We start from the raw sequence: 27295 nt of genomic DNA on the forward strand, positions 1-27295 counted from the left end.
TAAGTGTGTGTATATATATATATATATATATATATATATATATATATAGCCAAAATGACAGTTTTCGCCCGGTCGCTGCAATGTCTGAAATCCAACTTTTCCCTTCTGATGATGAGTGAAAAATTTGAGTCTTGCCTCCCTTTTTACCAGCGCGGCGCCAAAAATGAAGTCATAAGCGAGTGACGATCAATCGCTTGGTTTTGCCGGCACCACCAGCAAGACTGACCATGCCAAACACTCGTGACAAACACAAGACATAAACAAGACAAAATGCATGCGTTATGTAGTATGTATGGTCAGGATGAATCTGAAACAGGGAAATGTAATGTGTGAAACTGTCCATGGGCTGTCAAGATGGCGTGTGCATCCGCTCGGCTGGCAAGCAAACGGAGGGGACGGAAATCAGCGTGGTGAGTGTGTGTGTGTGTGTGTGTGTGTGTGTGTGTGGTCCGGTAAGTGTGTGCGTGCACTGTACCCAACGGGGATAGCTACTTCATCACACTAATATTTCCCATCCCCCTCTTGAACTTACTAAATGTTTGTAGGATGTTAACGTTTGATTGACTAAGAACTTCTCAAAACTGAAGTCATTCTTGGTGGGTCTAAGTCTACTTCATCTAAAACTCAATCGAATTGATAACTGCTCAGTTAATATTTCCACCAAAGTGAAAAGTCTTGGCATATATTTGATGGTTTGCTTTCTTTTGGTTCACACATTAATAATATTTCATGCATTGCATTTTTTTTTTATTTACGTAACATTGCTAGACTCTGTTCATCACTTTCTCACCATAGCACTGAAGTTCTTATTCATGCTTTGGTAACATCACGGATTGATTATTGTAACTATTTTATTTGGTGTGAAAAATAACTTCACAGACTGCAGTTAATGCAGAACTCAGCTGGACCCATGCACATTCACTATTCATTGTAACGCATTCACATATTTCTGACCACATAGCACCTATTTTTTTCCAGCTACATTGGCTTCATGTACAGTACCATGTTCATTACAAAATTTTGTTGCTCACCTACAAAGCTCTTTATGATTTGGCTCTTCCTTATTTATCTGATCTCCTTCAACCGTACATTCTTTCACATTCTCTAGAGATCATCTTTTGTAGACTTATTAGCCGCTATTCCACTGTTGGGCCAGTGGGAGCCAGGAAAATCTGAGTTATTAGACAGAAAATCGGAGTTATAAGTTACACAGAATATATGAAATTTATGACATATGCGGATGCAGAAGTCCGGTATAAACAAAGACACATGGAGGAGACAGAACAAATATTAAACCAAATAAATACATGATTATAATCTTATATGATTTGTCTAAGTTCTTCAAGCATTCTCTGGTATTTTCATAAGCATAGATTGATTTTATTATAGCGATTGTTAGCATATGCAGCCTTTAACATCATGTATAATACATTTCTGCCTCATACGGTGATCAGAATTCCCATCACGTCCCAATCGTAATTTAATTCAGATGCTCGCTGGTGTCTGAAAGTGAGTTTTGCCATTAAAATTGTTTTAAATGTCTTGAATGTTGATGTTAGCTGGTAGCTTAATATGAAAACATGGGAAATGAACAGCGGTGCAGACCGTCTCTAACTCGGATAAACTCCGCCTTTGTTCATAACCACTCCTCTAGCCCCACTTGGCCCGCTTTGGCCCAAGGTATTTGGCGGGCCGAAAATCCCTGGCCGTTGGCCCCAAGGAAGCCCCGACGAGGCCCGATCAAGCCCCGGAAGTGACAGTGGAAACGCGACTGGCCCTGCCACGCACTAGCACGCCCGCTTTTGGCCTGACAGTGGAAACGTGGCTATTGATTGTTCCAAATGTCAAGTTAAGTTATTTTGGAGCTAGTGCCTTTAGCCCCAATATTATGGAGTTCCCCTTCAGGAACTCACGCTGCATCGAAACGCTTTGGGAATGCTTCTGCGTGACCGTGCTCTGAATCACGTGTGTAATCCATCCAATGGAATGGCGAGACATCACGGGCAGGGTGACGTAACGACCAGGAAGTATAAAAACACATGCGGTGGATACAGCGTCAGCTTCTGTTGTTCAGTAAGCGCTCTATTGTTCACAGCCACAGCCATATCACCCTGCAGCCCAAGACTGGTTGCTCACTGAAGCTAAGCAGGGTTGAGCCTGAGCAGTACCTGGATGGGAGACCTCTTGGGAAAACTAGGTTGCTGTTGGAAGAGGTGTTAGTGAGGCCAGCAGAGGGTGCTCACCCTGTGGTCTGCGTGGGTCCTAACGCCCCAGTATTGTGACGGGGACACTATACTGTCAAAAAGGGATTAAGTAGTGAAGAGAGAAGGCCGGTCACTCACTGTCAAACAGTTTCAGAGACTGTTGGGTCTGATGGCAGCAGCGTCCAACGTGATACCTTTTGACCTGCTGTACAAGTGATGCTTACGGGCCTTAGACATGTGGAAGAAACCATGGTTCCTGTCACAGTGCCCAGAGATTCCCATCAGGAGGGACCTTCTATCTCAGGCGGGGGGCTCTATCCTTCACCCCCACCCGGAGTTGTGGAAACTGAGGGTGTGGCCCCTGAGGGGGCACAGCTCATAGCTTCCGGTCTCTCTACTGAGGTAGTGGAGACCATACTCCAGTCCAGAGCTCCCTCCAAGAGGAAATGGTATGCCACGAAGTGGCACCTTTTCACTTCTTGGTGTGGCAACTGTCAGCTGGATCCAGTTAAATTCCCGATTGGTTCAGTTCCTGCAAGAACAGTTTTCCGCAGGGTTATCCCCCTCCACATTATGCGTTTCCTACATGGTACACTGATGCTGAGGCCACCGGCACACTGTTCTAGAAGCACTCTGTAAACCTTCTTTTGAACCTTTGGAGGAGGTTTCGGAGCGGTACCTTACAGTCAAGACTGTATTTTTAATAGCCATCTCTTCTATGTCCAGAGAGCTGCCCTGTGAAGAAAGCCAGATCAGTTATTCGTCTGCTATGCCCTTCTAAGAAAGGTCTCCCTGCGGCAAAGCAGACCCTAAATAGGTGGATTGTGGATGCTATTTCCATAGCCTATGAGTCCTCTGATCTCCCTTCTCCTTTGGGGGTCAAGGTTCACTTTACTAGGGGTATGGCGGCCTCCAAGGCCTTTCTTTCAGGTGTTTCGTTACATGATATTTGCAACGCTGTGGGATGGTCCACTCTAGGGCTGTCAAAAAAAATTTGAATTTCGAATATTCGTCGAATTTAAAATAAAAATCCACATTCGAATGCAAAAACGTTGCATTCGAATTTTAGGTGTGCATCAGGCAGCCTTATCAGTGGTGCACGAAATGCGATGACTATGTAAGTGTCATTGCATTTTAATGCTTTTATTAGCCTATCCAGTTGAAGTTGAACCCACTAGATGCGGAGCTGCTACGTTGTTCATTCAAAATATTGCAGAAAAAGAGATCAATCAATGCGGGGATGATGTTGTTTACGTCAAAACCGAAACCAAGCCGTTCACACAGAACGCATATTTATCGCATTTTCTAGAGGGACATTTATCACCGTTGCACTCGTGTCTCGCACAAGAGAGCCGCATGTTTAGAAAGCCATGTAAAATTAATGTAAGTTCAAGTTTTAAAAAACATGTCTCAAGACTTTATGGCGGTTTTCCCCATCGAGAGCCGCATGCTTAGAAAGCCATGTAAAATTAATGTAAGTTCAAGTTTTAAAAAACATGTCTCAAGACTTTATGGCGGTTTTCCCCATCCAACTGCATCTCAAGTTTTTAAATGAAGAAAGTACTCTTTGTGATTGGTTTTCGGTCCTTTCTATTAAACTATACATACACGCATGATGCTGTTTTGTTTCTAATTGTTTAAGCAACTGTATTAATTATATAAGGTTTATAAACATTATTTTAAACATTATGCACTTTTTTCAAAGATAGTCGTGTTATTTTATTATGCTTTGAAGAAATGTGCATACTATTTTGCTCAATGCGCCCTCTTGTGGCCTCAGGAGAGAAGAAAGAGCTTTTTTCCCCCTAACTGAAATTATGCCTTTTAAATTCGAATATAATTTGAATATTGCTAATATTTAAGTAAAAAAATTCAAATTTAGTTTTTCAGCCATTTTGACAGCCCTAGTCCACTCCACTTACGTTTGTCCGGTTCTATAACCTTGACGCCACTCCTGGCTCTTCTGTTCTCTCAGCCTAGCTGTGCCCATCCATACTAGGCAGGGACTTGTAAGCATGGAGGTGTGGACATTCTCGTTCCTAAAGCGTTTCGACGCAGCGTGAGTTCTTGAAGGGGAATGTCACTAGGTTACGTATGTAACCCGAGGAAACGAGACGCTGTGTCTCATGCCATACTTCTTGCATCCCTGTGAGCGCTTCCTTCACCTTTCAGAAGCTGCTGCTGTATCCACCGCATGTGCTTTTATACTTCCCGGCCGTTATGTCACCCCGCCCGTGACGTCTCACCATTCCACACATGATTCAGAGCGCGGTCACGCAGAAGCGTTCCCAAAGCGTTTCAACGCAGCGTCTCATTCCCTCTGGGAACTAGGGTTCACCATTGCAAATCCACCAGCTGGATTCTATATCCCAGTTTAAAACTCAGATTAAAACTTATTGGTTTAGAAAGGCTTTTAGTGATTTGATTGTTTGATTTGTTTGTCTTTGTTTTGTATAGATTGTATTTTATTGACTTTTGTTGTAAGGTGTCGTTGAGTGCCGTAAAAGGTGCCTATAAATAATAGGTATATTATATTATTTGCACATTTCATTAGATTTATCTTGCTATATCAGTAAACAATGACATTGTGCAGTGATTTTTATAAATGTCTTAAAATATTGTCACTACAGCAGATAAATCACCAAATACATGTTGATAATCACCTGGGGTCAGAGGTCACTGGTTCATCACTGAATTCAAGAGGAGGATTTATGGATTGACTGCTCTTCAGAGACACACAGCTGGGTTCTGGAGATGAAGATCTCTTCCTCTTCCTCTTCCTTATTTCAAATTCTGACATCTTCCCTGTACACTGGGAACATTATATTAATATTACATTTATGCATTTAGCAGATGTTTTAAATCGAAGTAATTTACAGTGTATTCAAACTATTAATTTCAGCACATATCCCAGCTACCAAAATACAAACTAAAAATGTCTTTCTAGTGTTCCAATTAATGTTACTTAATTGGAAAATTAAGTCCTAAAAAAGTACAAGTTTAAAAAAAAAAACGTATAACTAAACTTAACTAAACTAAGTCAAACTATTCTGAAAAAAAAAAAAACATTTCATGAATTGGGTATAAATATGTTTTAATGCTAACGTTTCATGCCAACATAACTTACCTTCTATTATGATCTAACAGATAACAAATGTTCCATTAAAGGCAGGGTAGGTCAGTGTTTCCTCTAGGATTTTTTCCAGCTGTGGTGGCAGGACTATTACCCATGGACCATTCCCCCTTGCCCTGGTGGTTAAACCTCCCCACCCAAGAATCACGTGCACTTAAACAAAAAAAAGACAAGTAAACAATAATAATAAAGAACAAATAAATCAATGACAAGCAATAGCACAAACAAAAAACAATTTTAAGTTTTTCAGGTAGGTCTAACTAATATTTAGGTACTACAGAAACTGAATAATCTATTCAACTGTAAATACACTAGATAGTCTTAACTGTAAATAAACAGTAATGACAGGTTTATTTCGGCTGCTGTCTCTTTAAGACCTCAGGCACGGATATAATATAATGTTACAAGTGTGCTTTGCTTCTGAACGATTTAGATTCACTTAACAGCCTATACACCGACTGTATTTACGTGAATACTCGTCAAGATGGGCATTTTGACAATTTTGTATGTATTTGGCCGTTTACACGCAATAAGGCGCAAAACATAACTCAATTCTGTAGTCGCGCTGTTTCAGAGGCGGCTGATGTGCGTGCGCTTTGGGTGTGGGAGAGTGTGCGAGTACTGTATTGAGTTCAATTTCACGTTTTTTTGCTTTTCTTCCATCATCTGTCAAGCGCGGAACCTGCAGGAATGAGTAGAATGATGCGCAATACCCACAATCCCACGCCGAAATTCAAGTCCTGCTCTGTCTGCTCCACCGTGGCGGGGATGATTTTTGGTGTGGCGGCCCATCACTGAAGAATGAATGTAGCGGAAATACTGTAGGTGATTTGGTTAAAAACCATGTTTTGTTATGCTGGTTAAAAGTCTCTTCACATCCTGATAGCAATCACTAAGATAAGTGGTCTAAATGTATTATATCTAACGTTACTGTACAACGCGACATATATTCACATCAGTGTTAACTCAGAGGTAGTTATCAGAGGTTACTCTCACAGGAGACTGCACTTATTCACAATCATAAAAGTACATTATTTGCATGTGCTTTAAAGCCTTGTCGGTTAAACTTGCCGTGCTGTTACGGCATGCGCTTTTTCTGAGCATGTACACCCGAAGCGCGCGCACTAAAAAGCCTGTCAAACAGCGCCTGATTACTGGACTAAGTTATCTTTTGCGCTAATACTGTCAAAACACACATGGTTAACATAGACTCAGCTGGTTATGTCTAAAATGAAAGTAAACAGTTGAGAGAAAAACGGATGAGTGCCTATATATTAGATGCGTGCAGCTCTTAAAGGTGACATATCATGAAAATCTGACTTTTCCAGGTTTTAAGTGCTATAATCAGGTCTCCGGTGCATCTACCAACCAAGGAAACGTGAAAAAGATGAACCCAGTAACTTTGTTTTGGGAAGCCTTTTTCTGCAAGCGTCTGAGAAAACGAGCGCGTCTGATTTTGCTCCCTTGGTGACGTGGCAAAGGGATCTCATTATAATATTACCACCCCTTAATCTGTAAGTTTACACCCACGGCGCCGTTATTGTGTTTTCACAAGCGATAATGGTGTACTAGTTCTAATGCCATGGAGAAAGTTTGAGCAAAACATGCTAACTGTTCTGTGTTTGGCTGCACAGACGAGCACAGAACACTGTTTAGAGTCCCAGCCTCAGAGCAGACAACAGAGCAGTGCATTTATTGATTTATTTACTGTATATTGCTGCTGCCACACAGATCTAATATACACATGCGATTTATTTCCCCGCTGTTTATCTTCACAGACATAATCGACTGTTTTTGTTACTCATGTGTGTTTTTAACGTAAACTCGTGTGTGAATGAGAACTTAGTTTAGTACTCGCATGCTGTGACAGCCGCTTTCTGTCCGTGTGCTTCGGATGTGATTTCAGCGCGATAAACATGATAATCAGAACCAAAACAGATGTTCTTAGCAGGTGCGAGCTGTAATGGCGCAGCTCTATTCTGGAAAAGGGGGCGGGGAGCAGCAGCTCATTTGCATTTAAAGAGACAGGCCCGAAAAACAGCGTGTTTCTGCTTCCACTCAAAATAGGCATTTTCACAATGATATAATAAATGATCTGTGGAGTATTTTGAGCTGAAACTTCACAGACACAATCTGGAGACACCAGAGACTTATATTACATATTGTAAAAAGGGGAATAATATGTCTCCTTTAAAGGGACAGTACTAAACATGCTGCCTACTGTCATTAAAGGGATAGTTCACCCTAAAATGTCATTTCTGTCATTGTCTACTCACAACCAAACAGTAGCTGGTCCCCATTGACTTTAGGACAAAATACTATGGAAGTCTCTGTGGACCAGCAGCTGTTTGGTTTTCCACATTCTTCAAAATAACATTTATGTTCAGCAGAAGAAAGAAACTCATTCAGGTTTAAAACAACTTTTGAGTGAGTAATGATGGTATAAAAATAAAACACTATGACAGAATTGACAGATGACAGAATTTTTATTTTTGGGTGAAACATTGCTTTAATGTTAATAAAACACAAAGAGAAAAATCACTCACTACTCTTGACTGAAAAACTTTAATACAGTTGCTTCAATAGGAATCAGTCTATATAGTGTTTTATTCTTATATTTGTTCATTCAGTTTCTTGAATGCTCCTGCTAAATACACCTATTGTACCTAAAAATAAAACACTGTTTGTTTTATTTGTATATTATGTGTATTTGTAATGTGTATCTTTGTTCTTGAGATAAAATAATGACAAAGATTTGTATCTTCGCCTAAATGTCCGCCATTCTTTTTTTTATCATTTGTTTCCATGAAAGGCCTTGTCTTTATAATAGGGAAATTAGTTTGGCTGTAATGCTCAGACAACTTGCAAAATAGTAAAACCAACATGACAAAAAATCGTGATATGATATTTTTGCTATATCGCCCAGCCCTAGTTGCATTCAATCCTACACTCGTCGTGCCGCTGATTAGCCTCTGCTCTGCCTGTGTGAGGACAAATTACATCACCTAAATATAGCTTCAGTGGAAATAATTTACTTTTACGTTTTTGATTTACATAATTTCAGAAAAGATTAGAAAATCCCCCACAATCTGGGCCGTTTCTCAATATGCGTTCTTGTCTGTACTTGTGTTCTTGTGGAGCGTCATCAGTCGTCGCACAAGAACTGTTCCAATTCAAACTTCACATATTGGGTGTTTCTCAAACGGAAGGCTGCCACGTCATCAAATCAATCGCAAGGATCCTTGGAAGGCAGCCTTCGTTTCACGTCGTTCATTCAGCTGAAACTGAAGGATGCAAGTATCCTCCGCCACCTTCAATCACCCACAATCCTTTGTACCATTCCATTTCAGGAAAATAAACTGACGAAAAACGAGTCAACTTGTCTGAATTTATTATGAAATGTAAGACAAAAATAATGTTTTCGGACATGAAAGCATAGATGTTATTCTTTGTTTTGGTGTAAATTACTCACTAAACGCTAAACTGCCAATAATGTTAGCCACGGGGAGACTAGACGGATGTGATTCATTGTATTGCATTAATAGAAAGCCAAATAATATAAAGATTTGTAATACAAAGTATTTTTCCAAAACTACGTTTTATTAGTATTTTCGTGCCGTGGCGGTGAGGGTTGGAACATATGTGACATAGCCACGCGCACTTACTAGACTGTCTCATTCTAGCGTTTAATGCCGAGAGGACTAGCCTACAAGCCTCTGAAGGACTGAGCTAGGGCCCTAGTTATCAAGCATGCTTCCAGGGGTGACTTGTGCCAACCTGAGGCAGCCAGGTATCCCAGAATGCATTTCGCACCAATCAGCGAGCGTTAATGGCGGAGGAGAAAACCCGCATAATTTTCAAAATATTACTTACTGTTATTGGGTCATGACATGCAGTTCTAAGAGTATTTCAGGCGAGAATGTAGTTGTTTAAAACTCAAATCTGCGGTTTATTTATAAAGACAGTGCCTATTTGAAAACGTGCTTCACTGATTTCGGAGACGATCAGCGGGCGCTCAGTGCTCATGAGTCCCGACGAGAGGAGGTAAACCTCGGCTAGTCCTTCTGACATTCACCGCTGGCTCTGATGTCTCTGTAGTGGCTAAACACGAGATATAACTCATTTAGGGTAAATCTAACAGCCAATCTTTGGTCTCATGAATCTACTGTTGCTTCCAGGTCATATTGCTTTGACTGAGCACAAAGTTATGTTTCATTATTTATTTATTAATCGTAATGCAACGCTGAATTTGCTGCATACATTTGAGTGAATTGTTTGCTTTTGTCTTATTTCCTATTACAGAAGTCTCTTATACTTTATAGTTATACTTTTATAATGGCTATTATTGTTCATTAAAACTGACATTAACAAAAAAGGCAGAGTTGTGCTCGTCATATTTCATTTTATTAAACATTCAGTGAAGATAATCAGTGAGTATATGTGCACAATATTACCTAAACCACATATTAATGTTTTAGATTTTTTAAATGAAAACGAAATGAGTTGTGTTTTATATTTGGAAGAAAACGAAAAGGCAGTGGTGCTTGATATCATTTCGTTTTATTGTAATGCGTGTACGCCTCGCATGAACCACATTTTTGCGACTATTAATATGTTTAACTGAAAACGAAAAGATGCAGCGGTGTCTGATATCATATTTCGTCTCTTGTAAATGCATACAGTGAGGATAACGGAGTAGCTGAGTGACTTTATCAATCAAGTACGCTGTTCTATTTGCAGAATTACCGCACTCCTGAGAAACGGCCCTGGAGTCGAGTGAGGAAAACATACCGATTCCATTGGATTTACTTTCACTTTCGATTTCAATCCATCTCATGGCGCCAACAACAGCAGTGTTACTACGATCTAATAAACACACAGAACAACATCTTATAACAACCTGACACGATATTACTAAAGGCTGGTAACCGAACTTACCGTCAATATGATTCTTTATGATTGTTTCAAACCTCGTCTTTTCGGTTCTAACGGAAAAGTTTGATCTCACGGAACATCTTCGCGGCTTCTTCTTCTTCTTTGGTGTTTTATTAGCGGTTGGCGAAGCAGCTTATAGGTGAATTAGCGCCCCCTGCTGACCTGGAGTGAGGAGTACAGGGGTCGCTCAGCTGCAGAACGGGGGGATTATATTCTTTCATACTGAAACAATTCCTCATGAACTCGATTGCATTGAAACATTTCCTAATTACACTTTGAGTGAGATATTTATGATCAAATCAGAGAAAAGTCTTTCTCTTTCAAATACAACGCACTCTATAAGAATATGCTTCATTGTTTCTGGGTTTCCACATTTATCACAATTGCCAGTTTCACGCTTTCCTATTTTATGCAAACTGTAATTTAATGCTGAATGTCTTGAAATAATAACATCTTTCTTTCTGTTTCCATATCTCATCCTCTCAATTCCAGCACACTCCTGAAGATCTCCCTTTTTCTGCTATCCCATAACGGTTGCCATTTCTTTCTAACTAATATTGATTTTAGTCCCTTGATTTCAGTCTTGTTTATTGATGTATTTGAACACTTTTGTACTTGTGTTCTCAAATCTGTAGATCAATCAGCGGCACTGGGAACAAGACCCTGAAGCAGAAAACTATCAGCGCCTGAATTATTTAGAACAACTAGATTTAAATGCATTCTTGTCTTTGCCAGATTTTGTATGAGAATCCTTCTTTCAGCCTTGTATTTCTGGCAGTAACATGTTCTACAGTACTGACACCTTCCTGTAATATTATAAAGTGTACTGTTTGTTCTTGTGTGTCCTGGATATTATCATCTCATCTCATCTTTGAGCTCTGTAATACCATCCTTTCCTCTCGTCCTCACGATGTTAAATCATGCTCACTCCAGATAGCCACACTATTTTCTCAAAATAACGTCTAATAAATGTGTTGAAAGCAGAATTTATTAGTGGTAATATTCTGAGTACATCATCTTGTTCAGATGCAAACACTTTCTACAGGTTCTGTCCAGAACAAGAGTAAATCAGATCAATATAATCCCATCTCTACTTGCATGAAAACATGCAATACTGCTCGTTACTGGCAATAAGAAATGAGCCAAACACAAGCAGGATTTCCAGCAACACGGACAGCAGGGATAAACGGGACCAAACTGAATCTCTGAAGAGGAAAGCAGAAGCTACAATGATGATTTCAGGGCAGATATTTAGAGCTGTTTAAACGCTGCTTGATCTGTGCAGATTTCTCTCCTGATTCAGACCAGAACACTTTTTCACTGCAGGAAGCGTTATTATGGATTATGGACTCTATGGTATATTAGTTAAAATCATCTTAATGCTGGATTAGTTTCAGCTTTTGTCTTCTCCAGATGTTAACTGATGGACTGGAGTGCTGTGGATTACTTGTGGATTATTGTGATGTTTTTATCAGCTGTTTGGACTCTCATTCTGACGGCACCCATTCACTGCAGAGCATCCATTGCTGAGACACTGATGCAATGCTACATTTCTACAAACCTGATGAAGAAACAAACTCATCCTAATCTCTGATGAACTGAGGGTGAACACATATTCAGCACATTTTCATCTTTAGTTGAACTATTCCAGGTGTTTGGGTTTTAATTCCAGATATACATTGATCTAAAGCGAGTTGTTGACATTAATAACAGACGCTCTGGTGATGATTTCAGGGTTGTTCTTTAGCGTGTTTGTTCTGGTGGCTCTGAAAAGCTCCTAAATAAGCGAATCTCTCTGCGCAGATGGAGCAGCGGTAAGGTTTCTCTCCTGTATGAACTCGCTGGTGGATCTTCAGCACGTCTGATCGAGCAAACGTCTCGTCACACTGAGAGCAGCTGAAGGGTCTCTCTCCCGTATGGATCCTCTGGTGCTTCAGCAGATTAGTGCGCTGATGGAAGCTCCTCCTGCAGACGCCGCAGTGGTGAGGCTTTTCTCCTGTGTGCAGCTGCTGGTGAAGCTGGAAGTGGCGTGGATCAGAGAAGCTCTTCCCGCAGTGGGAGCACAGGTACGGTTTCTCTCCGGTGTGCGTGCGCTTGTGACACTTCAGATGGGATTTCTGCCGGAAGCGTTTCTCACAGTGTTCACACTGATGCGGTTTCTCCTCAGAGTGGATTCTCTGGTGTAGGTTTAGACTGCCTGACTCTGTGAAGGTTTTCCCACATTCGCTGCACTGGTACGGTCTCTCATTGGTGTGAACACGCACATGTTTCTTCAGAACCAATCCATACATTAATCTTCTCTCGCAGTGAGGGCACTTGTGCGGTCTTTCTCCCGTGTGGATTCGCTTATGAACAACAAGATTTGCTTTGGTGCTGAAATACTTTTCACATTCGCTGCACTGGAAACACTGTTCACCAGTGTGTGTCTTTATATGAGCTTTCATATTCTGAGCAGTGGTGAAAAGATCCTTCCCGCACTGTTCACAGCGAAACTCCTTCACGCTGTGCTCTTCTGAATTAAGTCTCCTCTCTTCTGCGGTAGGAAAGCTGTTGAAGTCTTTCTGTTCTGTGTGTGTTCTCTCGTGCTTCATTAAGTTTCTCTGTGAACTCAACTCTGTGAAACTCATCAGCTGATCTTTTGATGTTGAAGTCAAGTCAAGTCAAGTCACCTTTATTTATATAGCGCTTTTAGCAATACAGATTGTGTCAAAGCAACTGAACAGCATTAATTAGGAAAATAGTGTGTCAATAATGCAAAATGACAATAGTAGTGGTCTTGTCCCGGTGGCCGTCTAGGAGACAAGATCTTCACTAGGGATCTGTCTTTGTGGCTCATCTAGTTGCCCTGGTCTCTGCTGACATTCAGGGCTGTAGAAGTCCTCTCTAGGTGCTGAGCCACCATCTGGGCTGGATACGGACTGGATCCGGGGGACTGCAGTGACCATATGACTCATCCTCACTCTCATCACATGGAAGAGCTAACTCTGCACTCTTCCTATTGCCCTTTCCATAAAATATTGCTGTATTCATTTTCTGAAAAGAATACATAATTTTGTTATTTATACATAAATACAACTATACTACAATAAACACTTCAAATCAATAAATAACTGTGATCATTTTATTTATGCTACTATCTATAATAAATCCCAATGGGGAAATACATTACTGCAATTCCACTGTGGTACAGAGTTGCCATATGGCAACTTTGATATTTTCTTAATTTACAGTAAAACTATGTTAGACAAAATTGATTTGTGAATGAAAATACCTAATTTACTTGCCAAAGATGTTGCAAAAAAATCCCCTTTGAGAAAAGATGTTTACAAATTAAGTTAATAGAGCAATTTCTGGAGCACTTCAACAGGTGTCTTCTGTGTGAGGGTGACAGTGGGAAAAGGAGTTTTGGAGGGACATTCAGTTGTCATGTGACTTAAAAACAGCACATCATTGGCTACCTTAAGGCCTACCCTTTTAATTCCCATAATGCAATATATTGTAGTTTTTTCAGAATAACAAGGAAATGAGTAGAAATTAATTGTTGCCGTCATCCAATCTTTTACATTGATTTGAAGCCGCTTTGAAGCCGTTTCTTCGTCTCCATCAGAAGATGAACCTCCATTTTCATCTGAAAGGAACAAAATGGTAATAAAATGTTAAAATGTCGGAAAGAGTCAGTGTATTCAACCCTCTACGCACACCTTGGCAATATAATCGCCACTGGCTAGTAAATTTTTTTGTTTACTCGCCAGACTGATATACTATTTTACACAAAAATCTAAGAATTTATTAGCCAATGGCTAATGTTAGACATTATTTAGTCGCCCAGAGTAAGATTTAGTCACATTTACTCGCAATGTAGAGGGTTGGTATTATTCACTTTACTGTTATAGCCTGACTACAGATCTGATATGATTCATTATTTCTGTAATATCGGTCTATATCAGGCTAACTGACAGAACTGAACGATCAATCAAAATAAATATATTATGTATTTTTACTCATGATATCTCATCACATGGTGTTTTCTCAGCTCCATTTCACCATATTTTTTGTAATATTATTTTACAGCACAACAGCACTATTAGAACAGCAATACATTTCCTTCATGATTTAATATTTTTATAATGTAATACTAACAATAATTCTCAAACCAGATGAGACCATCAGCCAACATGAACCTGATTCTGCAGAGTCTCTGGTGACATTCAAGAGAAAAACCACAAAAGATCATTAAGAGAAGAAACAAACCTGCAGGAATAAACTCTTCATCATCCCCATTATTCTGATCCTCCTCCTCTTCCTCATCACGGTGTTGTTGTTGTTTCTCTGCGGTGGTTTCTTCTCCTCGGCTCTCCATCAGGTTCCTGCAGTCCAGCAGTTTGACGGAGCACATCTTCAGCGGCGTCTGCAGCATCTGCTGTTCTCCAGCGTTACAGTCAGAGGTTTGATCAGTGGATTCATGATCCTGAGCGTCAGTATAACAGAGTAAAGTGAGGCTGAGCTCTGAGTCCTGTGTGTCTCTGGATCTCTGATCTCTGACGCTCCAGACTGAATCCTGAGCTTCTGTCCCATCAGTCACACGCACTGAAACCTGCTCCACACAGTCACACGCACCGAAACCTGCTCCAGATCCTGAGTAACACATCACAGATAAACACTAATAAACAACCACCTGATGATATTAACCTCATTACTCAGACGTTTGGTGTGTAACAGAAGTCTCACTGAGTGACTGAGCTGAAGGATGAAGAGCTGTTCAAACCTCTCCTCTTTCTCTCAGCTTTGCCTCCAGTGACGCCACCTCTTTCTTCAGCCGACAGATTTCTGAGATGAAATCCTCAATATCCAGCATGGACAGATCAGTTCCTACTGATTTACAGCAGAGCACATCCACCTGCGCTTTCATGATCAGCATCTGAACACACACACAGCATGATTACTACAAGAAGCATTTATCTGATCAAACTTAGAATGACAGCAGAACTACACAGAACAGAGCTGTTAATAAAGAAAACTACTTCATTTCTGACATATATATATATTATGAATATATTATATTATTCTTATGCACACATATATATATATATAATTGGACAAAATGCTCAATAATAATCAGAAATGTTTCTTGAGCAGCAAATCAGTATATTAGAATGATTTCTGAAGATCATGTGACACTGAAAACTGGAGTAATGATGCTGAAAATACAGCTGCGCATCACAGAAATACATTACAGTTTAACAGAGATTCACATAGAAAACAACTGTTTTACATTGTAGTACTAGTAATATTTCACTACTTTTACTGTATTTTTGATCAAATAAATGCAGCCTTGATGAGCAGAAGGGACTTTTTTCAGAAAAATGTATTGAGCTGCAGCTCTTTGTATGCAGTTATTGTGACAGCAATATCATCACATACATTAGAGATGTATAATATTCACAGATGATCAGAAGGTATTTTAGTCACATACAAAAAAAAACACCTTGGAACATTTTCAGTTATTGCCCAAGAAACAGAAACACCTATAGCGGGGCATGTTGTCACAGCCGTGACTGCTGTTTAATGACACAGAACATAAAAAAAGCCATCTTCCACAATTTATGCATTTAAAATGTGTCCAATTTAATTACTATTTACACAAAAACAATTCATTAAACGGCAACAGTGGAAAAGGTAACAAAAACACTGAAACGTTGTTGATGGTTCTGAACTGTAGAAACTGTATAAGCAAAGAGAACGTGTGTGACTATAAAAGACAAACAGAGATTCTGGTCAATCGCGTCTCGAGTTATTATTGAAGAAGAAGTCCTGCTGTGTTTTATTTGCAGGTCTCTGCAGCGGTGTAATCGCAGGAGAGCCAGTCGAGACGGCAGTCCTTCTCTTGCGCATTAACCGTTTGCTCCGAGTCTCGGCCTGCTGTCGCTGGATCCGCCGAGCGTTCGGCCGCGTCACCGCTCGAGTCTGAACCGCTGGGAGCGACCGGACCCGGCTGGTTTGGGTTGAGAGGGAAGATCCCGCAGGCTCTGAACGCTGCACTGATGTTGTCCGGTGTGGCCGCCAGCGGCAGCGCAGAGGCAATGATTCCCGGCACGTGATGAATGGTGATGCTCCTCCCCGGACTGCCCAGCATCCAGCCGTCGACGGCCGTGTTGACGCTCTTCTTAAACGGGCCGTAAAGCGTGCGCTCCAGCTGCTGGGAGCAGTGCAGCGGGAAACAGAGAGACACCACGCCGTTGGCTTTGGTGAAGTTGAGGGCCTCGATGGACAGGTGCGCGGCGTGGCTGTCCAGCAGCAGCAGGCAGGGTCTCTCAGCGGTGCAGTCGGTCTGTCGCGTGAAGTGCTGTAAGAAGTGGAGGAACTGCTCCTCCCTCATCCAGCCGCTCAGATGGGCTCCGCCGGAGCTTCCCGCGGGTGCGCCGCTGAGGAAATGCTCCCTGAACTGCACCCGCGGGAACACGAAGTAGGGCGGCATCATGTGAGCGGCGGCGGAGACGGCGCAGGCAACGCTCACCAGGGGTCCGCGGTCCGCAGACGTTTGTCTCAGGCCTCTCCTGGCCAGCACTCGATCCGGCCGCTGGGCCGTAGTGATCCCCATCTCCTCCATGATCCACATGTGCTCGGGTCTGAAACTGTGTCGCTCCGTCAGCGCCGTCAGCTTACTGTAAAACACCTCGACGTGACTCCTACTGGAGACGCTCGCTGGACTCCTGATGGACAGCAGCGGGTGTCTCTTTAAGAAGCTGGCGAACCAGTCTGCGCTGGCCTGTTTGTTGTCCCTCCACGAGGGCGGCGTGTGCAGCTGGTGGCTCTGGGCTAGCTGGTAGGCCAGTTTGCGGATCACTCGCGGCGGGAGCGCGTAATAAACGTCAGACGCCAGTAAAACGTAGGCGAGGAGTTCGGCCTCCAGCTCGGGGCTGAAGACCTGCCGCGCGCCGATGAAGCCCACGGTGCAGCTGGGGTGCTCCGCGCTGCCCTCCACCTCCTCGCGCGGGATTTTGGTGCAGTAGCGGGCCAGCGTGCGGTAGTTGATGCCGAACTCTTCTGCCGCGCCGCGGATGGTTTTCTTGAACACCAGCACCTGCCGGACGGCCTTCAGCATGGTGTCAGGAGCCGTACTCGCGCGGGTCGTCTTCCTTTTGTACGTCCTCACCATGATAGTGCTGAAAAACACACAAATGATTCATCATTCACATAAACGAATACATATATGGCACATTTTATTAAAATGTATCAATTTATCATTTGCCCTCCCACCCAGGGCTATAACTAAAACCTTAAAAATTCATTTTTGTTACTTGACATAAACATTAACTGAATTAACATTTCTTTAAAAATTAAACTTTATTCAACTTTAATTACTTGGCTAGTTTGCAATGCGACATTTCTAATTTTCTTTAAATAACTAAAACGGAAATAAAAATTAGTAAAAACTTTATATACGTTTAAAAAACACTATTAAAATCAACAAAAACACATAACATTAATTAAACTTAAAAATTACAATGAAAACAAAAACTAAATTATACTTATTCAGCTGAAAACGATACTTTAGTGAAATAATGCGAAAAGGGTATTTTAAAGATGCAACAGGGGTACTGCAAAAGTGTGGTGCTACTGACCTCAAGCTCGTGATGAGTCTTGAATGCAGTGATTGTGTAAGAATCGGTCAATCATGTTAACTTAACCAAGCAGAAAATATATAGGTTTTGCATGTAAAATAGATATTTAAATTCAAAATCAAAACATTCTATAACAAAAGGAATTTACTGGCCTTTTAAATGTTTTAAAAACTCTTTAATACCTAAACTTGTTTCTAAATATTCCCTAGAGTGACAGATTGGGACTTCTGTCAGGGAGAGCACTCCAGTGCGCAGGCGCGGATTGAGCATCATCACACGACGTGATTGAGACACCAGAGCACTGTCAGAAGACAACATGCAGTAGTGAAGTAGTCTGACCTCCGCGTGCTCCTCAGAGCTCCCACGTGACCCCGGTCTTCCCGCCACTTAACACACAATGAAAACCAGTTAAACTAGTGCTAACTAGTCCACAGCAGCTAATTAGAAACCTCGCGTTTCTTTATTAGTTTGACTCAAATCCGTGTGACAACTAGCCCCGGTCTCTTATTCATAACGCATTTCGCGCTCAGTCGCCGGATTTAATAAACCGATATCCGAGAGAAACTAAATGTGAGACTTCTGCTCGTTTCTCCAGAAACAGTGAATGAACCCGTCCAGCTCACAACAGCGAGAAAAGCTTCGCTTACTGTCACTAAAGCACTAGTCAGAGAGAAAACCATCGAGCATACAGACCAAAATACAGAGATAGAGCAGAGCGAGGACGCACCAGCGGAGAGAGCGATGAAGCCGTGCCTCTTCCGCGCGGATCAGACGCTCGCAGCGCCCCCTGCTGCCCGGGAGGAACACATCTCCAGTGCTTCTTCACATCAAGACACCAGACAAAGTCACTTTAATCTCACTAAAAGCACTTAAATATGATTAATAATATATCTATTACATGGAAAAACACTTTTTTTCATTTGACCACTGCATCACGTCATTAATCGCAAAAAAGGGGCTGTGGAAGGTGGCCATATTGTAGGCTACTACTTTTGTTATTGACCCAGAACCATTACCATTACATAAACTAATAGTCTATGTAAACTAGTAGAGCATAACTGAGATTGCTGGCCTCCGAACGATAATTAATACCAATCATAAACATCACACATGATGCAGATAACTCTGTGATCGACACGTTTCTCATGCAGTGGAACAAAACTGCAGTGAAGTCATATTCTTTTTCACAGGTTTACCCTTGCTTGTTTGTTTGTTTGTTTGTTTGTTTGACCCAGGTTTTGCATCCCAATCTGCCAGTGTTTCTCTTCTTTATCTCTCATCATGAATATATGTTAAAATGGACACTATTTTAAGTTTGCAGCTTCAGCTGTTGCGGTGCTCATTCACATGGTTTCTAGATTATTGTGTAGAGTGATCAGATGCATTTTGAATAACTGCTAAAAGCTTCATTGGCCAAACAAATAACTTTTTTAGCAAAAAACAAATTTCTGTGTTTTTTGATACTGACACAAAATGAGCAGCTAACATTAATTGACTAATCACTATCATACTAATCAGATTGTAAGAGCAGACTGATTGCTATAAAAGCGCTTCCAATCATTGTGTTCTTGTTAGCAATGGTTACCTCCAGAGAAACATGTGCAGTGAGGCCAAGACTTCTGGATAACGGCCTGGTGTCAAGAAGAGCAGCAAAGAAGCCACTTATCTCCAAAAAAAACCTCAAGGACAGACTGAAATTCTGCTGGAAGTACACGGATTGGACAGCAGAAGACTGGTGCACAGTTATTTTCTCTGATGACGCTCCCTTCCGACTGTTTGGGACATCTTGAAAATCGATTGTTCGGAGAAGAAAAGGTGAACGCTACCATGAGTCCTGTGTTGTGCCAACAGTGAAGCATCCTGAGACCATCCACGTGTGGGGCTGCTTTTCAACCAAGGGCTCTCTCATAATTCTGCCCAAAACACTGCCATGAATAAAGAATGGTATCAAAACTTCTTCCAACGATCCATGAGCAATTTGGTGATGATCCGTGCATTTTCCAGCATGATGGAGCACCATGTCACAAAGCAAGAGTGATAAAGAAGTGGCTCGAAGATCATTACATTGAAACTTTGGATCCGTGGCCAGGCAACTCCCCGGATCTCAATCCCATAGAGAACCTGTGGTCAGTCCTCAAAAGGCGAGTGGACAAGCAGAAGCCCACAAATTGTGATCAACTCCGAGAGCTTATAAAGCAAGAATGGATCGGCATCAGTCAGGATTTGGCCCAGAAGCTAATATCCAGCATGCCAGAGCGAACTGCAGAGGTTATGAAGAACAAGGGTCAACACTGTAAATATTGATTCATTATATATTGCCAATAAAAGCCTTTAAAACTTATGATATGCTTATCATTGTTGTTCAGTATACCATAAAAACATGGAAAAATAATCTACAATACTGAAACAGCAAACTTTGCAAAACACAAAATTGATGTCACTGCCAACATGTCTGGCCACGACAGGTAACCAATGGGAAAACAGTCTATACTGTATGGTTTTATGTAACTCAGTTTAAGAAGTCTCGAGCAGTCTTTAGATGACTATGCTGTAAGTCTAGTGTTTGGCTGATGATGTAAGCGGCTCTGGTGGTGCTGCAGTGTGTTAGAGGTGAGCTGTGTTTGTGTTCAGAGGTTCAGAGGTCTTCCACTGGTTAATGTGTAATCTGAGAGCAGAATAAAGCTGCAGCGCTTCTAGTCTGAGCGTCCCGGAGCAGAAACCATGAGCTACGGTCTGTTCTTCTCCGCTGAAACATGGGCTCTGCTCATGCTGTTTGTGGCACTTCTGTATGTGTAAGTGACCTGTGACTCTGTTAAACGTCAGTAAGAGTTTGAAGAATTACAGTCGTATCATTCTGGTGCTGTTTATGTCATAGCATCTGTCTGAGAACAGTCTAAGCTGTTATTCATACGGTTCGGATGTCATTTCCAGATATGGATCCTGGCCTCACAGTTTCTTCAAGAAGCTGGGCATCCCGGGGCCCAAACCGCTGCCGTTCTTCGGAACGATGCTGGAATATAGAAAGGTGAGTTTGTAGTTTTAAAGCAAGTACCGCATGAATCTGACGTTGTGTTTAATTGACACATTTGGATGTTGATGTTCTCAGTCCATCTCGACTCGTAGCGCAGCTTTGAAGATCCACTCGCTTTAATAAATGAATCTAACCTGAGCCTGGGTGTCTACTTCAGCTTCTCTTCTTTTCATAGTCCCCTCGTGTTTCTCCAAACATGAACACATCTGTCTCTGCTCTTTCAGGGGTTTCATCAATTTGATGTGGAGTGTTTCAAGAAGTACGGACGAGTCTGGGGGTGAGTGTGAGACTAACGGAGGAACTCAAAGAATCAGATCAGAACATCTGACACAGAAAAGATTCAGATGTGAACAGTTTGAAATGAAATGACAAACATGTTTGAAGGTTTAACACTGTCTTTATCAGATCAGTGACAAGCTTTATAAGATCTGGAATGACGAATCAGGTCATTATGAGAGACTGAACGTGAATCTGGTCATGATTATAATGCACTGAATGATTCTTCTGAATTTAGTGTCAGTGTTGTTTGTGCTTCTCGCAGTATCTACGATGCGAGGCAGCCCGTTCTGTGCATCATGGACCAATCCATCTTCAAAACCATCCTGGTTAAAGAATGCTACTCTCTCTTCACCAACAGAAGGGTAAATCATCATCTGAAATTAAATCAGCCTCGTCAATACTGATTTGATCTACTGAGAACATAGCATGATGGACCGTGGTGATGGTCAAACAGATGAGATGGGAGGTTATATTAAGTTATATTTGCTCACGAAGCAAGAAAATGCAAGCACGTTTTTTTCAATCACCATGTCCACTTTGGCGCTCTACAAAATACGTCAAATATGTAATCTTTCAATTCAAATACTGATAAATATGAATCATTTGAATGTTTTCAGGCTGCTGGAACAGTGTGTGTTTGTGTTGTGGTTTCATCTGGGTTTGTCCTCTGAACCGGCAGAACTTCCGTCTGAACGGGCCGCTGTACGACGCCGTGTCCATCGTTGAAGACGACGACTGGAGGAGGATCCGCAGCGTCCTCTCACCCTCCTTCACCAGCGGGAGGTTAAAGGAGGTCTGTGAGTCTGGAGTCACTCACACATACATGTCCTCTTCTGTTTGATAATGCCACAGATAAACCGTCAGTCATCTGAGAGAGAAACCCAGACTGGAGCTGAGTTAATGATTCACTTTAGGATTTACTGATGCTTTATCTGATTAACTTGATCTATGTCATATTAAAATATCACTGTTACCTGTGTGTAATCATGATGATGATGATGATACACTGCGTTCCTCGCTCTAGATGTTTGGCATCATGAAGACTCACTCTCACATTCTGGTTGATAATCTGGGGAAAACAGCGACGCGAGGAGAAGCCGTGGATATTAAAGAGTGAGTCGCACACTCCAGAGTCTAACATAATATCACACAAGGCTTCTTATTACCTGCATAGATAAGAACAGAGCTGCAATAGTATCACTGTAATCACCAGAGCAAAGGTGTTCAGATACCTCAACAATAATGTTTTATAAGCTCCCAGACAGCGGCGGAGCCAGGATGTTTTCATAGGGGTGGCACAGAAATCTTCATTATTTCAATATAAAATGTGTTTGACTATAACGTACTGGACTGTTTTAGTGCCTAAAACACAAATGAATACAATTAATCTGTACTTCAGAATCAGAATCAGAATCAGAATTAGCTTTATTCGCCAGGTGTTCAAACACACGAGGAATTTGTTTTGGTTTTTTAAGGTGCTCCTGGTACATACATGCATACATACACATCTGACATGAGAACAGAAAAAACAAAACAAAAAAAACATTTAAATAGTAAAACTTAACAATAAATGTGTATGAATCCGGAACAGTAGATTTATGTACAGATTTGTGCATCATTTACTCTATATAGAACTGTATAAATAAAGAGATATGCATATGTATTTACATAATACTTGAGAAAGAGGCAATAATTAAGGATGTAGAATGAATTACGGAAATGAATTACAGAACGCAGGTAATGATTCATATGTTAGCGGTTTAAGCTGGAGATGGCATGGGGGAAAAAATTGTTTTTATGCCTAGATGTTCTAGTGCACAGAGATCTGTAGCGTCTGCCTGAGGGGAGAAGTGCAAACAGGTTGTGTCCGGGGTGAGAGGGGTCTTTGATGATACTTAATTGTAGTTGAGATAGTTGTGAATTAGATCAAGTGATACTGAGTGAATATGGCAATTACTGTATTATTCCCCACCTCCAGGTATTTTAATAAAGGAGCTCACTGTAGCTTTATTGCTCCGTCAGCTTGGTTCTGGTTCTCAACACCCCCAAAAGCTCGTTCTCCATCATTGCATACTCACGGATGAGACATGCAGATAACTACATAGTTCAAAGTTTAGTCAACCTTCACTGCATTTTATTTAATCAATGAACTCTGGAAAAATAAACAGTGAATGTTTAACACTCTATTAGTTGCCAAAGTAAATTAATTGCAAGATCTATCATACCTAAATTGACCTCTGTACAAAGGAAAAAACCCTGTTCTCTTTTGAATCTCCACGTGCAATGTGAAAAAGGCAGATAAATGCCAGAATGGAAAACGAGCTATTTTAACTATGGTTTCATTTTCGACTTTACAAATTAACGAAAAATTAGCGCATATTTTGTAGTACAAGTGCACGGTTGTGAAAGTTTGTTTTTCTAAGTTTTACTGACATATAGCCAGAGCCGATCCTCCCTATATTGTTGCGTAGGGCCCCAGAAACACCAGGGGCCCCCTTGCTCTGAAAAATTATTTAATTTTAGTTTCGTGTTTGATTTTGGCCAGCGGTTATGAACACATGAATGTTCCTGCCGTTCTTGCTCGATACTAGAAAACAAGTTATATTCACACTGAGCCACGGAAGAGACACTGTTTCCCAAGCACTTTCCCTGTCCGCAATTCGAGACAAATATAGGCTACTTTGAGCTTTGTATATGTCAAAATGTCCGTCTTTGTGAGTTTTCACTAAACACAGTCACAGAAAATAAACCGTTTGAAAGGTAATCGAATGCTAGTCAGTATCTGTGCATCCTACTGTATAACCCTGCTGCTGTCTGTCATTAATGTTCATCACACAAAACAAGAAAATTAGAGAATTATTCACCGCTCTTCACTGAATATCAACTTTGTTATGAATCAATTTATGTTTAATTTATATGGTGAAGTCTATGCAGTGCTCTACATTACTTTCATCAATTTCTGTATAGTAGGCCATTATAGGCTCAATTGTTTGCATGTCCGCATGTGTTCAGGTTCTTCGGGGCGTACAGTATGGATGTGGTGACCAGCACGGCGTTCAGCGTCGACATCGACTCTCTCAACAACCCCAAAGACCCTTTTGTGACCAACATCAAGAAAATGCTGAAGTTTGACTTACTGAACCCTCTGTTCCTGATCACTGGTAAACAACTCAACTAGTCCTGTCAGTTCAAGTGTAGGACACTTTGTGAACAGCCTGTTCTTTTTCGATTTCTGCACCAGCTTTATTTCCTTTCATCACTCCTGTCCTGGAGAAAATGGATTTCGCCTTTTTCCCGACATCTGTGACCGATTTCTTCTTTGCTGCCTTAAAGAAGATCAAGTCTGAAAGAGTGGCCAGCGACCACAAGAAGGTACGACAAACACTTCACACGAACAACGCCAAGGTCATGGTTCGATTCCCAGGGAATGCATCAACTGATCAAAATGCATACATTTAATCCAATGTAAGTGGCTTTGAATAAAAGCATCTGCCAAATGCATGAGCGTGAATGTAATCGCATGCATCTTCCTGTAGAAGAGAGTTGACTTCCTGCAGCTGATGGTTGATTCTCAGACAGCAGGGAAGGAACACACAGAGAAAGGTGAAGCATCTCAGATAGTTAACCATAGAGTAAGAGCTTGCACTGTATTTGAAGGCTCGTTCCTCACACCGTGTCCCGTGCAGGTCTGAGCGACCACGAGATCCTCTCGCAGTCCATGATCTTCATCTTCGGTGGGTATGAGACCACCAGCAGCACTCTGTCCTTCTTCTTCTACAATCTGGCAAACAACCCAGAGGCCATGAAGAAACTGCAGGAGGAGATCGACCAGACCTTCCCTGATAAGGTAGAACGTCAATGAAACTCTCTCACTGGGATCATTCTGAAGAGTTTGAGACTTTACCCGCTGACTCCACTGTGTTGAAGGCTCCGGTGGACTATGAAGCCGTCATGAACATGGAGTATCTGGACGCGGCGCTGAACGAGTCTCTCCGGCTGTTCCCCATTGTTGGTCGCCTCGAGCGGGTCTGTAAGAAAACGGTGGACATCAACGGCCTCCTCATCCCTAAAGACATGGTGGTGATGATCCCGACCTTCGCCCTCCACAGAGACCCGGATTACTGGAGCAACCCGGAGAGCTTCAAACCCGAGAGGTCAGGACGCCTTTCAATCATTAATTTACACTAAAAACCCAACATCTCATTGGTTCTAACTGTCTGTACAGATTCCTGTAACGAGCAGACTCTCTCTTGCCTCATTCCCAGGTTCACTAAAGGCAACAAGGAGTCGATCGACCCCTACATGTACATGCCCTTCGGTCTGGGGCCCAGGAACTGCATCGGGATGAGGTTTGCTCAGGTGAGCATGAAGCTGGCCATCGTGGAGATCCTGCAGAGGTTCGACGTCTCCGTGTGTGACCAGACTCAGGTGAGCAGACGGCTCCTCCTCACCATCTCACAGCAGGACTGCGGTCCTTCACTCACGCTCACCTTGTCTTGCTCTTCACAGGTTCCTCTGGAGCTCGGCACCAGTGGTCTCCTGGTCCCCAAGGACCCCATCAAACTCCAGTTCAAGCCTCGGAAGGTTTTCCTCTCAGAAGATACGTGTAACAACAACACATCGTAAAGAAGCTCTGCTGCTCGCTTCTCTTTCAGTCCGAGGAGAAGGTTTAACTGGTCTTTTAAAATAAAAGAACAGCCGTAGTCTCTAGTCTTCAGTGAAGAGGAGGATTCTCGGGGTCTTTCGGACTCAGACTGAGAGTTCAGTAACTTTACTTGTAGTGAATGTTGGACAGATTCTGCTTCTGATTTTCTGAGACTGCCAACAATAATGCCATGAGATTCATATTTAGGGGTTTTATTTTGATTGAGAGAACAAAAAATGAGATCAACCTTTAAAGAAATGATATGGAAATGAGAAATCATATGGAAATATGAAATAAAATGTATTTTAAAAAGTCTGCAGAAATGTATGTGACATTCCCAGCCCGCTGCATACTTGCATCTGCACGAATACACATCTCCAGTACTACTTCAAATTAATACACCAGACAAAATATCTCACTACAAGCACATAAATATGATGAATAACGCAGCGTCCTCTGACACACATTAACAGTCAAAAATATTTCCATTAACTTTTTCTAACACCAAGATGTTAAATCAGGATATACACATGTGAATGTGACCCACAATTTCTCAATGACCACCAATTCTTGCAAGGGTTTCACTATTTTAAATTCCCTTTTAGTTCTTTTTTCCCACAGTTTCAATGGAAAAATATTCCAAAAACACTTCTTTTGGCGTTTTACTTAAGGGTACAATGAAGACGGCTCATAATCATGCCTTATAGGGTTAGAACCTACAAGCGTTTTGTTAATGACGCTTTATCTTTAACCACGCTTTATTAGCCATACCTCAGGAACGACATGCTTTTTGTGCATATGTGTTCATGACCCAGAGCCATCACCATTCCTAAACATATAGGCTAGTCCTCTTAAAACACATTATGACAGGGCTTGGGTTAAACCAGGATTAGGCCATAGTTCAATTGGGACATTTAAGTAGCTTTTATAAATTTGCCTTCGATAAAAACACTACTGATGTGCATCTTCAGACAAATCAATGGCACTGACAGATTTTAAGATCAGTTTCTTTCGGTTAAAACAGCCCAGACATGTGTTTTAGTCTGGGACTAGATCTTACTGATCCTAAACCTCTGAACGACAGTGTATATAATTCATAAAAATAATAAAGATACATATAAACATATACCTATATATAATTTCAGTGTGATTTTTGAATAATAAGGGTCAGTTTGACGTGCAAATATCATAATATTTCATAATGATAATAATAGTAAATGCAACCAGCACTCCGGAACAGAAAGCACAGATGTGTTGTGTTTGTTCTGATTGGTAGAGAGTAAGAAGTGAGCTCTGAACTGAGAAACACACGCAGGTTCAGGTCACAGATCTGCAGAGGTCGCTCGTTTAGGACGCCCTCATTATGTGCTTACAACAACACATCATCAAATATACACTTAAAAACAGGGTTATTTTAGTATTATTGAGATATTAGTTTTTGTTAAT

At 41.4% G+C, this 27295-nt stretch overlaps 2 protein-coding genes across 5 annotated transcripts in view; one reads left to right on the top strand and one right to left on the bottom strand.

Moving 5' to 3' along the window:
• Positions 1-18611, bottom strand: part of LOC107662709 (NACHT, LRR and PYD domains-containing protein 1-like) — a 45338-nt gene extending 26727 nt beyond the window's left edge. Inside the window, exons 1-5 of one of the 4 annotated variants that reach the window (XR_001631244.1) lie at positions 18374-18611; positions 18077-18110; positions 15758-17435; positions 15038-15190; positions 14890-14907 (exon numbers count right to left, since the gene is read on the bottom strand). Coding sequence is in view for 2 of the 4 variants with exons in the window: in XM_016452780.1 (XP_016308266.1) it covers positions 4868-5009; positions 14538-14580 (185 nt within the window). In the remaining 2 variants the exon portion in view is untranslated. Of the gene's footprint in view, positions 1-1031; positions 1099-4867; positions 5017-5331; positions 5491-10128; positions 10371-14537; positions 14831-14889; positions 14908-15037; positions 15191-15757; positions 17436-18076; positions 18111-18373 lie in introns of those variants that run through there. The other 3 variants (XM_016452780.1, XM_016452781.1, XM_016452782.1) reach the window with 3 other exon arrangements.
• A 1967-nt stretch (positions 18612-20578) lies between these two features.
• On the top strand, positions 20579-26825 carry LOC107662714 (cytochrome P450 3A30-like). The gene is made up of 13 exons (XM_016452790.1): positions 20579-20686; positions 20826-20919; positions 21150-21202; positions 21467-21566; positions 21884-21997; positions 22229-22317; positions 24217-24365; positions 24446-24576; positions 24741-24807; positions 24891-25051; positions 25132-25358; positions 25470-25632; positions 25714-26825. Exons 1-13 carry the CDS (start codon positions 20616-20618, stop codon positions 25828-25830), a joined length of 1536 nt encoding a protein of 511 aa, XP_016308276.1. The 5' UTR covers positions 20579-20615; the 3' UTR covers positions 25831-26825.
• The last annotated feature ends 470 nt before the right edge of the window (positions 26826-27295 follow it).

The sequence above is a fragment of the Sinocyclocheilus anshuiensis genome, unplaced genomic scaffold, assembly GCF_001515605.1.
Source record: "Sinocyclocheilus anshuiensis isolate Anshui unplaced genomic scaffold, SAMN03320099.WGS_v1.1 scaffold687, whole genome shotgun sequence".
Taxonomy (NCBI): Eukaryota; Metazoa; Chordata; class Actinopteri; order Cypriniformes; family Cyprinidae; genus Sinocyclocheilus; species Sinocyclocheilus anshuiensis.